The 15,055-nt window shown below is 34.4% G+C and overlaps 1 protein-coding gene across 5 annotated transcripts; it reads left to right on the top strand.

Annotated features, from left to right (window-relative positions):
* The first annotated feature begins 555 nt into the window (after positions 1–555).
* Positions 556–11,326, top strand: LOC149141921 (eukaryotic translation initiation factor 6-2). Of its 5 annotated transcripts, none has more exons than XM_089452890.1 (9): positions 556–811; positions 5,513–5,565; positions 6,014–6,051; positions 6,198–6,294; positions 6,451–6,536; positions 6,631–6,675; positions 7,399–7,529; positions 10,526–10,636; positions 10,771–11,326. In XM_089452890.1, exons 3-9 carry the CDS (start codon positions 6,042–6,044, stop codon positions 11,026–11,028), a joined length of 738 nt encoding a protein of 245 aa, XP_089309016.1. In that variant the 5' UTR covers positions 556–811; positions 5,513–5,565; positions 6,014–6,041; the 3' UTR covers positions 11,029–11,326. The 5 variants fall into 5 exon arrangements, with proteins under 5 accessions (XP_089309016.1, XP_089309014.1, XP_089309015.1 ...); XM_089452888.1 differs by having other exon boundaries at positions 5,513–5,592; positions 5,976–6,051; XM_089452887.1 differs by having other exon boundaries at positions 557–811; positions 5,513–5,592.
* Positions 11,327–15,055: the final 3,729 nt, after the last annotated feature.

Raw genomic sequence — 15,055 nt, 5'->3', positions numbered from 1 at the left:
TTAGGTCAACTTTCTACACCCATTATGGTAACCAATATTCACTGTGCTATTTACCCATTAAGGCAGCAAGTACATTATCTTGCGGTGGGCATATACAACCCCACGCTTTAATGGGTCAATAACACCATAAATATCGGTTGCTCACCATAATGACAATAAATACCTTTTAATACCAAAGTGACTATTTCTCACGTACTTTTGATTTACTATCTTACATAAAAATACACTTTAAATGAAAGTGTAATGTTTTTAGATTTTTTTAAAGTTAATTTAACTTAAATTTTAATTTTTAAAATTATATAATTTACCATTCGCAACCTCACTCAAAATTATAACATTAAAAAAAAATGTTTTAAAATTATAAATTAAAATTATATAATTTACAGTTCGCAACCTCACTCAAAATTATAACATTTCAAAAAAAACAAAACATGTATTCGTACAAAGCACAACCTCACCCAAAATTATAACATTTAGAAAAAAACAAAAACATGTATTCGTACAAAGCACATAAACGACAACTTTCCATGCCAAACCCTTTCTGTCAATTCAAACAATACCCGAGGGTAACCACACGGGTGCTTATACCAAACGAGCGACTCGTCACTGGCTGTTGCTCGATTATATATGATCAGTCCTCTCTTACCGATTAACATTTCAGTGTGATATACATCTATTGGCTTGGGTACAGAAGACTACTTTACTCTGAAATTTCGATCCCCGGATCAAGTGCGATTACATCTATTGGCTAGGGTGCCGAAGACTACACTACTCTGAAATTTCGAACCCCGGATCAGGCCGAATTTGCCAGGTATTTGAACGCTCCATATAATTTCTTGATGTTCGAAGAATACTCTCGCTGATGCTGTTGTTGATGTTGATGCTCTGTACATGTTTTCCAAGCAAGTATTTGACACCAGACCAGACTCAGCCCAACTTAGCTTAGATCGTCTTTTAGGTAATGGCATGGTTCCATTACGTTTGCCCCCTTAAATTTTGCTGAGCATAGAGCTCTCTTTTCTTTGACGGGATTCTGTCTCTACTGTGATTCGATGGAAATTTTAGAAGAAATGTCGTCGGACAGAACTTCCTTGAAACCCTAGTGTGTTATTATTTTTTAATCAGTTTTTGTTTTGAATTTGTTTCACATAGTAAAAGTTGGGAGCATTTATTTTGAAGTTTTATAGAAAATAATATATTAAATAGATGAAGAAGCAATCTGCTTTAACCTGATTCGATGGAAATTTTAGATGAAATGTCGTCGGACAGAACTTCCTTGAAACCCTAGTGTGTTATTATTTTTTAATCAGTTTTTGTTTTGAATTTGTTTCACATAGTAAAAGTTGGGAGCATTTATGTCGAAGCTTTATAGAAAATAATATATTAAATAGATGAAGAAGCAATCTGCTTTAACCTGGTAGACATTAAAATAATTTCTTTCTTTCTTTCTTTTAAAGTAAAAATCATTAAATTAAACTTAATTATGATAAAATGTTTGGTTTGTATACTTAAATAAGGCACCAAATAGAAAGAAAGAAAGAAATTATTTTAATATCCACTAGACTAAAGATAGCCTATGAAACAGATTGCTTTTTCATCTGCTTGATGTATTCTAATGGGTATCCATAAATAAACAATGTATATTAATACTTCACTTTCTCAAAACAACTTCCAAAAGAAATAATTAAATGCTATGTATGCCCTAACCAATTTTCACTAGCCGTCCACCAAGGATCCATTTTTGCCATGATTTGCCACAACTGAATGAACTTAGCTTCAAAGAGATGATGCCGACTGCAAGTCTCTTGCAATTTTGGCAGAATTGTTAGTCCTCGGGCCTGGCACGCTTGGCACACAAGCCCACAGGAAGTCTGCACTATGTGGGGCAGCCCCCTGGGTCCATGTTTTTTGAAGCACTTCCGCCCAAATAAAATTAGAGAACTTTTATTCCATCCACTACATTAGTTTAAGCAACTGAGGCAGACCTTTACAACTGCTCTATTTTACATTGGCACAGCTATACATTTTGTCATTTTTTTGTTAGAGAACTTTTATTGTATCCACTACATTAGTTAAGCAACTGAGGCATACCTTTACAACTGCTCTATTTTACATTGTCACAGCTATACTTTTTGTCATTTTTTCGTTGGCGGATGATATGCTTTTTCGCAAGATTGTAATTTTTGTTGTTGTTTAAATTGCATTTAGTAATGAAAATGTATTTTCTCTTGAAAATGCTGGGCACTGGGTTTCTGTATATTTGATAGCTCAAATTCACAATTCCAAGAAGTTCCTGTTAGATTTTGGCAAAATTGACATGAAAATATGTCTTTCTTTAAAAATGCTGGGGCACGGGGTCTCTGTAGATTAGACAATTCAAACTCACAATTCCAACAAGTTCTTGCTAGATTTTGGCAAAATTGACAGGAAAATATACCCAGAAAAGAGCCAAATTGTAGAATAGCTAGACTATGCATAACACTGGGACAAAAATATCCTTCCATGCTACAGAAATTTTCTTATGCTAAGAAGAACAGGTGCACACGGGCAGAAGCAGATGCATATGTGTCAGACTTGAACCCTGGTGGGGCTGATAACATCACTCTGCTCTATTTTAGATTGGCAAGGTCTAACTATTGTATGTTTTGTCCCATTTTTTTTGGTTGTGATATGTTTTCGTCTTTTTTTTGCTGGTGATATGATTCTTTGCAAGATCATAACCTTTTTCTGTTTAAATTGTCGAAATTACATTTTGGAATGCATAAATACATTCAACTTCGTGACAAATGTTTGGGGCACTGAATCTATGCAAATTACAAGCTCAAACCTGCAATTCCAACAAATCAAATATGCCAAAAAAAAGACTAAACACATGTCATTGAGAAACTTGAACCTGGTAGGGTGATAACAACTTCCTGCTTTCACCAACCCTGTTAAGCACCCCACTGGCATTTGCTGTAATGTTCTCATTCCCATTGCTGTCTTGACACTACAATAGTATATTATAATATTTCTAATCATGTTTATATGCATAATATGCACTGGGAAGGTAGTGTATTCTGTCTTTGATCCCCATGAAACCTAAGTCACCTAGTTCGTGCTCATATTCTTGTTGGAAGACTTAAAAAAAAATTCGACAGTTAATATTCTGGAGATAAAGTTCAATATTAAAAAAGCAAGTCATGTTTATAAGTTATGGCAGCTCATGTTTATTCCCACTGAGTTGCTTGACTTCTACTGAGACTATTTTCGGCATCCCACAAAGTTGACTTAACGCATATCAGTCTCTCCTTGCGGTCAAAGTTTGACGCTCAGAGACGGCATCACATTAGTCCGAGGCACCCTGGAAAAAACGGGTAGGTTTTAGGGTTTATATCATTTTTTTAAATTTTTTGTTACGAACGTTTCTGAAGTTCATACAATTTCGGACCAACTTGGATGAATTTTAAATGTTAATCAAATTTCAAAGGAACGCTTCTCAGTCTCTCCTTGTGGTCACAGTCTGACGCTCAGAGACAACATCCCCATTATTCCAAGCCACCCTGGAAAAAAAGGGTAAGATTAGGGTTTTTATCGTTTTTATTTATTTTTTATTGCCAACGTTCTTGAACTTTATTAGTCCAGACCAATATGTGATTCCAGACCAACCTTAAACGAATTTTAATCAAATTTCAAGGGAATTTGGTGAAATTGTTCATGTTATTGTTCGGCATTAGATTCTCCTTGTGGTCACAGTCTGACGCTCAGAGACAACATCCCCATTATTCCAAGCCACCCTGGAAAAAAAGGGTAAGATTAGGGTTTTTATCGTTTTTATTTATTTTTTATTGCCAACGTTCTTGAACTTTATTAGTCCAGACCAACATGTGATTCCAGACCAACCTTAAACGAATTTTAATCAAATTTCAAGGGAATTTGGTGAAATTGTTCATGTTATTGTTCTGCATTAGATTGAGCTTGAAGTTCAGCGAAGCTCATCAAGTAAATTCGGCCAGCAGCGAATTTCAAATTTAATTTATTTTGTTAGCCCAGTGTTGCAGGGGAGCGCCTCTCCCCCTCGATCTTGCTCCCAATCTGCGCTCGGGGCGGGAGCAACTCGGGTGCGTGCTCCCTAAAAAAATGTTTTCTGTTTTTCGGGAGCATTTTGCTTTTTTTGCAATGATGTTCCAAATGCAATTTTTTTCAAAGAAACAAATAAGTTTTGAGTGGGGCAGCTTAATGATCAAGTCTATGGCCCTAGTATTGATATGCGATTTATGGTAATGTTAAGAAGTGACCTTCTCCTTAATCTTCATTTTCATCCTTTTACTTAAATTTTTAACATTACCATGAAATGACTCAAGATGTTTGAGAGTGGTTCCGACCTCATTGGATTTCATATGGAGAAAGTAGAATTTTAGATTTCATTCAAAATCCAACAGATTTATCAGTTTTTCAGGATTTCAGGATTGCAATGTTTCCATTGAATTTTGTCATGTATTAGGGTATGGAACTCGTATTTAATCCAATCCCTCTATGTACCTTGATGTTAGTGACATTGGTTGTCGAACTCCTCTATCATGACCCTCTTAAAAATATACTCATCACTCAAACAAAATCTTGACTTGACATGCTATGCTTTTTCTATCTTATGTTAATGCTTAGAGGGTGATATTAATGACAAAGATCCCTATACAGATACAGACGTAATGACAAAGATACTTGTAGATATAAATGCTTAGGGTGATATTAATGACAAAGATCCTGATTTTCCAACAAGACTAAAAAATTAGACATTTCTCCTGGTGGTAAGAGGCCCAAGCATAAGCAATAGATAATAGATTTACTTGTCTTTTCTAGTTTCTAGTAGTTTTTATAACTATTGACTCTTTCATATTTATTATGATATTTTTTTAAACAATATATGACAATTTAAGTTTGAAGTTGGCAATTATAACTCATTAGTAATGAATTATGAATATGATGCTTCATGAAAGTTGAAAGTTGTTTCATTTCATTTTATAACATTTCATTTCATGTTAGATATTATTTGTTGTAATGGTTACACTTAGCTTACAAGTACAACTTTGGTGATCAATGATGATAAATGTTATATATTGAATTTTGAAAGCTTGAAACTTTAAGATTGATGAATCATGAGACTCAATATGTTGTATGTTACTAACTTGTGGACGTGGTTGATGAAGATTATAACTTCTAGATGATTGTTGTTATATGGTTCAATCTATGTTTGTTTATGTTTTTTATATCTAATTCATCATTCTACATGTTTTTGTTGACATATATTATCAAAATATAAAAATATAAAAAATATATATTATATAAAAAACGTTCCGGGATTCGCTCCCAAACTAGGAGCTTCTGAAAATGTCGCTCACGCACCCGTTTTCGCTCGTAACGCATGAAACCATCTAGACCTATTTTCCCATCTGTCCTGATGCTTTTTGTATTTCCTGTTGCCTGTTTCTGGTAATATAGCAATTAATCATGATCATGTATTTGTGTGATATAGGACGAACATCACTTTAAGCTTGCAGCAATACGCACTGCTATCTACTTACGGCTGTAAGCTCAAAGCTATAATACTCTGTGGTATGTGTCTTATAATATAATGGCTCTTCATTTATGTATGATAGCTTCCACATGCCAATGTCAAGTCTTTTTAAAGTGGTATTTTCCAGGGTTCTTCTTCAGACGATGATAGAAATGCAATAGTCTTTTCTATGGAATGCCCGATATTTTGCCTGGAAAGAAATCTTTATATTTATAGATATTTTGAAACATGGATTCTATGATTAATCTCTACATCTTATTAGCTATCTAAGGCCTTGGTGATAGAGGAAAAAACTTATTGACGTGTTGAGGCCATATTTTATAACTTATTAAGTGCTATTACTTTTTTGTTTGTTTAGCTGGTCCTCTTTGTTGTGGTAAGTAAGCTAATTTTTTAACGATGTTGTTTAAACTTTAAATAGAACTTTACGGAGATTAAATACTTTTTGTTCTGCGGCAGGAGTAAATCATCTCTTTGGCTGTGCATCATGGCCACCAGTAAGTTCTTATATCCGTCATTGGACTGATTGAAAATAAATGTTTATTAGCAATTGAATTTATTGGACGGTTGTTTATTTACCCGAAGGTAACAATATCTTGTTTATTTTCAAGAATGATGAAGTACCGAGTTTGTGATGGTGCAGGAACTCAGTTTGAAAATTCCAGTGAGATTGGTGTCTTTTCAAAACTTACTAATGGATATTGCCTGGTGGCCATTGGAGGATCAGAGAACTTTTACAGGTTTGGTTTTAGGAAATTCTCTATGGGGCATTTAATGTGCATGGTTATGAAGATTATTTTATGTAATTGTTTAAATATAGATTTTGAAAGGAACTGAGATAGGTTTCAACTTTCTGGGATTATCGTTTCTTAATTGTTTTGCATGTTTTGTTTCAGCACATTTGAGGCAGAGCTGGCAGATGTTATTCCTGTTGTGAAGACATCTATAGGAGGCACCAGGATTGTTGGCCGTCTTTGTGCTGGTACATTTTCAGATGACATATAAATGTGGTTCTGATAATATAGAAATGTGGGCAACTTCACTTACATATCTGACTCTATGACTTTACCTGACAGGGAACAAAAATGGTCTTTTGCTGCCAAACACAACTACCGACCAAGGTAAAGCCCAAAAGGCAATAACTCTATCTGTTTAATAATTTAACAATTGGTTTGGTGGTGATTGAGTAGAATCTGTTGAACTTAAATATATGATATTATGAAGTTAACAATTTTAATTTTAGCAGTATCAAGTGAAGAAATACTCACGGTTGTGACCGGTAGGAGTTAAATTACATTGTAAACAACCTGTTGCTTTGCAACATTAATGTCATATCTTTCATTTTGTGCTCAAAAAGGATGAGAAAAAGTTGAAATAATCGGCCATAACATCCAAGATTAAGGGAGGAAGAAGTGGGAAAACTGTCTCCACATGCAATGGTTTCTAGGCAGTCCTCATTATAAGGGGCTTTCATTTCGGGCTCTCTTGTCTGGTCCATTCAACTGAGTTTGGGGACTACACAAATGGATAGTGCATTGTTTGACCGACTTCTATGTTTTCCGCTTTTCTGATAAAGCCAATTCCCACATGAGCTTTCTAGGATATCAATGTGAGATTCACTATGATTTGATTATATTGTCTAATCAGACCTTTGGAATAACTCATTAATGTCTCTTCCATGTATTTGAAATTTCAGTTTTTGTTGTGAACAATGTTGCCTTTAGATTTTATTGTTTGCATGCTTTGTTTTAGCTATTCTTCTATTCATTGTTTTGTCACTTCTCACATGCTTGTCTTATTTCAACACTTGAATCTCATTATTGCTTTTGTTCACTGGTTCACAGAGCTTCAACACTTGAGGAATAGTTTGCCTGATGAAGTTGTGGTGCAACGTGTTGAAGAACGACTATCTGCGCTTGGCAATTGTGTGGTGTGCAATGATCATGTTGCTCTCATTCATACCGACCTGGACAGGGTTTGTGCTTTTCTCTACATTGTTCTTTGCTAAACATAGGTCTCTTTTGTAGGATTCGGAGTGCTTAAGCTGTTGTTTGATGTATGACTCCTCATTGTTATCTAATATTCAGTCTGACTTTTAAATTTGCAATTTGGCTTGACTCTATCTCTCCAGTGTAGGAAATCTCAGTGAACTGATTTATGAGTTCCATGAAATTAATTAGAAATAGATTATACTTGACTACCTTAATAGTCTCTCCAAATTCCAAAGGTGAAGCTAATTGATACTTTTGCTGCTCCAAGAAAGGAAAATAGTTATATGCTGTCAGCCATATGCCTGATAAATATTATAAATTTTTGAAATACATTAATGACAAACATAACAAATAGCGGATTTTCCTTAGCAGTAAAAACCTTAGGGATTGCAGTGTTTTTGGGAGACATGGGGATTCTCATCAATAATAAATCTTGAAATATTCTCATTTTAGGAATTTTCCCTAAAGAGCTTTGCCAGATCCTTAGGTGTTTCTAAGCAAAGTCACTTTTTTTTTGGTAAGCTTGGCAGGACTACATCTTCATCATGTCCAATATATCACTCTGTTCGGGGCAGGGAATTGAACCGGTGACTTCACATCAAGGAGTGCCTTAACAGAGCACCCGATCACCGTCTATCCAAGACCCTGTGGACTAAGCAAAGTCACTTGAAACAGGGAAATGGTTTTGGATTCTTAAATGTTACTTTTCCAAAATTTCTAGAATCCTTAGCATTTTTCTGGCTGTTGCAGAGTTTGTTTGCAAATAAGCAGATCTCACATGGATCCATCTATCCTTAAAATCATTATGTGTTTGTGATATGCTCAACTGTATCAATATCTCTTTTGTTTGAAATGGACCTGTGTGGGGGAGGAAATCAACACCTTAAGTTAATTACCCAAGCTGGATCACATTGACAGCTGTATTAATGTTTATGAATCCTCATGAATCCCTTGTAGAGGAAACTTGAAACTGAGATATATAATGATCATAGATGTTTCTTTACCAATTTTTGCTGGTAGTTACATTCTATTTGTCAGATCCTACATATATAAGCTCTATTCACTCATGAGACACAAATCTCAGCTTTATTTTAGTTTATGACGGTTATACATGGATAACTTTTTGTAAATCTTATAAATTTGACAATTATTTTTTCCTTTCACTCCTCTGCTATCATTATGTTGTGTCTAGGAGTTAGCTGTCAAGTATCTAATAGTCACACTCCAAGAAAAACAGTGAAGCTTGATTAGGTTCAGTGGAAATCCCAACAACTCTAAATTGGATTCCTAATTGCCTTCTCACTTGTCTTTGACCCTTTAACGCTCCCCAAAAGTTTCTTCTCTTGCATTTGTTCACCCTCAGATGCTGCCTACACATTTATTTACCTGCTGCCAGCTTGCCTGTTGTGAAAGTGCCACTCAGCATTGCTGCAGCCTGCACACTGTGATCCAGTTTGGAATCTTGATAGAGGGCAGAAGGCAACTTCCAGTCCAGACTCCAGGTCCTGTGGGTACTTGAGTCTTCTTGGTCATGCCAACGAATATTGGAGCCCTGTGCTGAGTCCTCTTGGTCACCCCAACGAATATTGGAGCCCTGTGCTGAGTCCTCTCAGTCACCCCTGCAAGAATTGCTGTCCTCTGTTGAGTCCTCTCAGTTACCTCTGTCAGTATCATATGGGTTTACTACAAACGGGCTAGTTAAATATAATCTCAATTTCTTGTATTTCTATATTAAATATTAATAATCTCACTTTCTTGTATTTCTATATTAAATATTAATTATTATGTACAAGATATAGCTTATATTATTATGTATATATGATATAATATGTTTTAAAATATAATTTATATTTTGAGAATATTTATATTGGAGAATAATGGGAAATTCAAATTTGAACCAAATTTAATCGTTGCTAATAAGTCCATTTAGGAGAAACATTTGATATTTCTCCATAATCAGTCAAAGCCCTTTTCTCAGTTACGAGTATTTGAATAACACTGCCTTGATCATGTCAATAATTACTAGGCTTGGCCTCCTGCCTTTTTGTCATTCTAGTTTTGGTTTCCCACTAGAACAACTTGGTAGTCTTCTTCCTTGTTTTGTGGGGCTCAATGTGTGTGATATGATTTGCTCAATGTGTGTGATATGATGTGTAGTTTTTCTTCCTTGTTTGAAAACACCTTTTTAATTTGATTGTATCCCTTGTAATTTTGTATTTAGCTGATTCCTTGAACAATCCCATGGGTACTATACTATACTTGATTCCTTGAGCAGTCAAGGGCTTAATATGATATTTTATCGGTCTTTATTTCTTCTTAGCCCACAAATAAATAAGGTAACATGTAATTATGATTTTTTAGTCATAAAAGCTAATAATATATAGTAGATACATTCTTAACTGACTGTTACGATATAAGCATTTTAATTTTCAAGGCACTCTTGATGAATTTGCCTTGTTAATGGATATTTATTGCCTTCCACAATTGTTCCTAAAGTCGGGGCTAGGGCTGGTATTTGTTTGTGGATTACTATTTTCTTTTCATGCTTCATTTGTTATATACCAATCTTAGATGTTAAGATATAAAAAATTAAAACCAAAAACTGAAAAAATCTTCCATTTTGAACGGCAGGATATTTTTCAGAGCTTTCAAGGGCCGAAGAAGTGAATTAGAATGAACTTTAATTGACAGTTCATGGGCAAGCAGGAAAAAATTATTTCCCATTTATTTCTTTTCAACTAAACACACTTTAAATAGCTTCTGTGTTTTTGTGGTCTGGTATGGTGTAATGTTTTTCTAATGCAGAATGCGTGATGATAATTTTTTCTAATTTGTAATGGCTAATTTGTAATGGCAGGAGTTCTGCTTAACCAGTATTTTATTTCTTCAGTTGGATTTATTGCTTCAAGTTTGTCAAACTTGTCAGTTGGATCTTTACAATGTCTCATTTGTTCTGAGTCATTCCGTTTTGTTTGTCCAGGAGACAGAAGAATTAATAGCAGACGTTCTGGGAGTTGAGGTTTTCAGGCAAACTATTGCGGGAAATATTCTTGTTGGGAGTTATAGCGTTTTCTCCAATAGGGGTGGTCTGGTAAGAGTTAATTTTTGACATGCCAAGATCGCATTGAATCCTTCTTTTTGCATTTTACTTTGAAATTTTAAAATATGTATTTCTGTATATTTTCTTTTATGCAATTTAATGGGGAAGTTGTTGATGTTAAATAGGTCCATCCACACACTTCAATAGAAGATCTGGATGAATTATCAACTCTTCTTCAAGTGCCTCTTGTGGCAGGCACTGTCAATCGTGGAAGTGAAGTAATAGGTGCTGGAATGATTGTAAATGATTGGACAGCTTTTTGTGGTCTGGACACAACTGCAACTGAATTGTCTGTTATCGAAAGTGTTTTCAAGTTGAGAGAATCACAACCTAGTGCTATCGTTGATGAGATGAGAAAGTCATTGATAGATACTTTTGTCTGAGTATCAATGGCATGTCTTATGTCTCATCGCTTGTTACTTAAACTTACTATCAGTCGTGTCTAAAATTTCAATGGATAATCTTGTCATTTTGCGAAATTGCTGTGAAAGTTCACGCTTTACAAAGTTGTGACACAACATTGTTACACCTGGCAATTGCCCCAAAAGTGCAAAGACTTAACAATTGCCCCCAAAAGGTGCAAAGACATGTAAATAGGAAGGTTAAATTGCAAAAACTATACTTCGATTTTGATTTTTGTAATTAAGCTGATATATTTTGAGATAATTGTATTTATATTTATGTGCTGTGTAATTAAGCTGATATATTTTGAGATAATTGTATTTATATTTATGTGCTGTGGTGAACACGAGTAGAATATTAGCAGGCTGGTGAACCCGAGTGTATCAGTGAAATCGTAAACACCTTTTATAATTTTAAAAGACAATTCAAGACAAAAAGAATCTCAAATCCTGTGGGAATCTCAAATCCTGTCCTTTGTGCACAATGTTGGTATGACTAAAACTCAAGATAATGTTTGATAACATTCCTTTGTGCGCAATTTTAGTATGACAAACTCAAGATAGTATTTGATAACATATGCGCAACTAAGGAAGATAATTAGAAGTGAAAATTATCTCATGCAATTGAAATGGAGTGGAAAATAAACTTTCAAGGGTCCTTTTGTGTTCTCAATATTATCAAGTAAATCAGCATAATTTGGTCCCGGCACAATATTATTCATCGGAATAGCTACAGTAACTTAATTGAGTTGAACGCATGATCTGTGCATGATCTGCTTGCTGTGTTTTTAGACCATATTACTCTAGGTTTTCTTCCTTACAGTCTTTAAAATCTGCTATTTGTACAGTGCTTTGCGTGGAGTATGTAATTTTTCTTATTAAAGCGACATTGTTTTTATTTTGCAAGAATATCCTTCGGTAGTCCCATCTCCCTTGGGGCCATCCCGAGGAGCTAGCTGTAAATTATATGTACAAAGAGTGTACTTGCATAATAATCAGCCCAATGCAACCATTCCTGTTTGCTCTTTCATTGTATTATGTTGGACTAAATATTAGCATTTGCTTGGAGTTTGTGGAAAGTTTGCATGAATCTTACATTAATAGTAAAGTTGACTACATATATCTTTTGATTAGTAAAGGTATCTTTGATGTTACTTTGATTGACTTTTTGCTGACTGAATACTGCTTATAATGTCTTTGCCGGCTGGATTCTTTATTTAGTATATGAAGTTAGATTCCGGTCAGAATACTGTCAAAAAGTACCTTGGATTTGTGTAGTTAACAGAAATATCTCTTGGATTGAATTTTTGATGACAAAATACCGCTTATAGTGTTTATGGCTACTTAAACGTTGGTTTTTACTTCAAAGTTACAAATGGCAAGGACACTGCTAAAAGTACCGAATTTAATTAATAATAAAAATCTAAAATTTAACAATTCTCTGAGTCTTATTTTGGCTAAGTGATTTGGTGCTATTTATCAAAACATTCGAGTCTTATTATGATTGACTTCAGGCTATATGTCTATGTTTGATTTGTTTCTGTTTTAGTGGCATTTACAAAGTTTATTATCACAATATTACATTTAAACATTCGAGTCTTATTATGATTGACTTCAGGCTATATGTCTATGTTTGATTTGTTTCTGTTTTAGTGGTATTTATAAAGTTTATTATCATATTATTTTGCAAATTTGCACTACACATTTGGAACGTCTGCTCATTTTGTAAATCTGTTTTTAAAATGCATTAATCTTTCTTTAAAATGCATTGCCAGACATTGTATGAGGAGGTTGTGAGCAATATTAATAACACTGTGTTTGGTATACTTCCAGGTTATGAATTAGTTACCTATAAACCAGAACTCTTTGGGTCATATTTTTTTTTAGGTTACAGTTTTTTAGGGGATGGTGCTTTGGACTATAACATTTTTAGGTTGGACATTCAACTTTTAGGTGTGGGAAAAATTGTGATCTAGGTTGTTGAACTTCTCGCACCATATTCAAATTTTAATATTAAAATTAAACAATTAATTACAACACATGAAACCTGCTTCAAAAGAGGTGCAAACTTTTTTTAGAGTGAAAAGATATTTGATCAGTCTCAACGCTTGGTGGATCTGCGGAAAAAACATGAGCTAGAAAATTTTATGTTTTTATTTTATTTTGCTTTTTTAATTTAGTTTTATTTTATTAACTAAAAATGTTAAACATTACAACATTTCTACATACTGGGCTAGCGAGCACCTCTCAATAGAACAATTATATTTAAAACTATCATTATACATTGATTCTATATGTTTTTACCACATATATATCATTAACGCTGTGGTGACAAAACAAACCCTATAAATCTATTATAAATAATTACACATATCTCTTGAGAAATTTTAACGTACAGAAACAAATATGGGCTAACAAATTACATAATCAAACTGCACAATCAAAAAATAAAACCTGAAAAAATATTAATCAATTAAATTCCATATAATCAAACTATTCAATAGAAAATGAGTCAGTGACAGTAATGAAACTTTCAAATCAAGTTTATTTTCTTATAAAATCAAACAACTTGGACACATTAGAGGTTTTGGTTAAGAGTAAAAAAATTCAATGCAATAAATATAGCTCCCTCCCATGTAGCCATGCACTAAGCTTTTATAGCTAGCAATAACATGCTATTCAACCTACCATATGGCCATCAATGCATCTCTCTTGAATTTTCATTACAAATACATGCATACCATCCAAAAGTCTCTTCATTTACTGGGATTTCTCCCTTACAAACTGTCTAGTTATACAAAATGTCAATATTGATTATCCACTTGAACAAAATAAGAATTAAGTTAGTGCACATATTGTCAATATTGATTATCCACTTGAACAAAATAAGAATTAAGTTAGTGCACATATGGTGTCAATGATTTGCGCAATGCCATGATTTGTGTGAAATGGAGCTCACTTTTTTTGGAATTGCAACTACAAGTGGAGCTTTTGAAGAATTTGTAATAGCAAAATTGTCATGCATGTTACCAACCACAAAGTGGGGACCCCTAGGAGAGCTTCTTTCCTAGTCATCTTCTTCCGCTGACAACCCTTGAGAGCCACCTCATGGCCAATGTGCTGTGCCAGTTTATCTCCAATCTCTGCATCAGTTGTATGTTTCCTCACCCATCCGTCGAGAACACATATTAGAAGGTGGGCAATCCAACCCAAAAGCTGTGTTTTTAATTGTGCAATTGGGTGCTTATAAAACACAAAAGATGGCCGAGACATTTAATATAGCATGTAGGCAAAAGCCCTCAACAATGGAGCAAATTCAGGGTATTCTACCACCGCGAGACCCTTGAGACCCGTTTTGTGCAGCGAACACAAAACTAGGGCTCACTTGATGATTTGCATGCATGTCTAGGGGCCAACCCTTAGTAGGTCATTCATAGAGACCTCTTGACTCATCTTGGCACAAAGAGAGCTCAACGCATGCCTCCAAGATGCCTACACACCGATGACGTCAACATTTTGACCCTCTTGAGGTTTATCTTTATGATTTTTCATTGGCTATGTGGTTGGATTGTAACCACAATTAGTTTTTCCCTCCTTTTGACAACTAAGAGGGGTTTCTAGGCTAAATTAGACTTGATAGATAATGTCTAAATAGATGAGAGCTCATTTGAGCTTCTCATCATCATCACACTTGGATTGGATCTCTTAAGAAGAACTCACTTGTTCTTTGGTTATTGGAGACGTTTTGGAATGCATTTTGACATTTGAAGCTAATTCACATTTCTCCTTTGGAGCTATTTCTTGGATCTTGGGTGGATATATTGCATGTCGTCTTGTAAGTGCTTAATGTTGATGGAATTTCTCTTAAATTTGTTTAATGTATGGAATGGTTGCTTCTAGAATGTGTTAATTGTGCCCTATTATTGAAAATTAATTTTGGAAGGCTTTCTAGTTGAGTATTGCATATGTTATTCAATGTATGGCATGTAATGAATGTTCCTATTGGAGG

The sequence above is a fragment of the Pinus tabuliformis genome, chromosome X, assembly GCF_031772625.1.
Source record: "Pinus tabuliformis cultivar Carrire ecotype Pingquan chromosome X, CPIR1, whole genome shotgun sequence".
In the NCBI taxonomy this organism is placed as follows: Eukaryota; Viridiplantae; Streptophyta; class Pinopsida; order Pinales; family Pinaceae; genus Pinus; species Pinus tabuliformis.
This window is presented reverse-complemented; position numbering and strand designations above follow the sequence as displayed.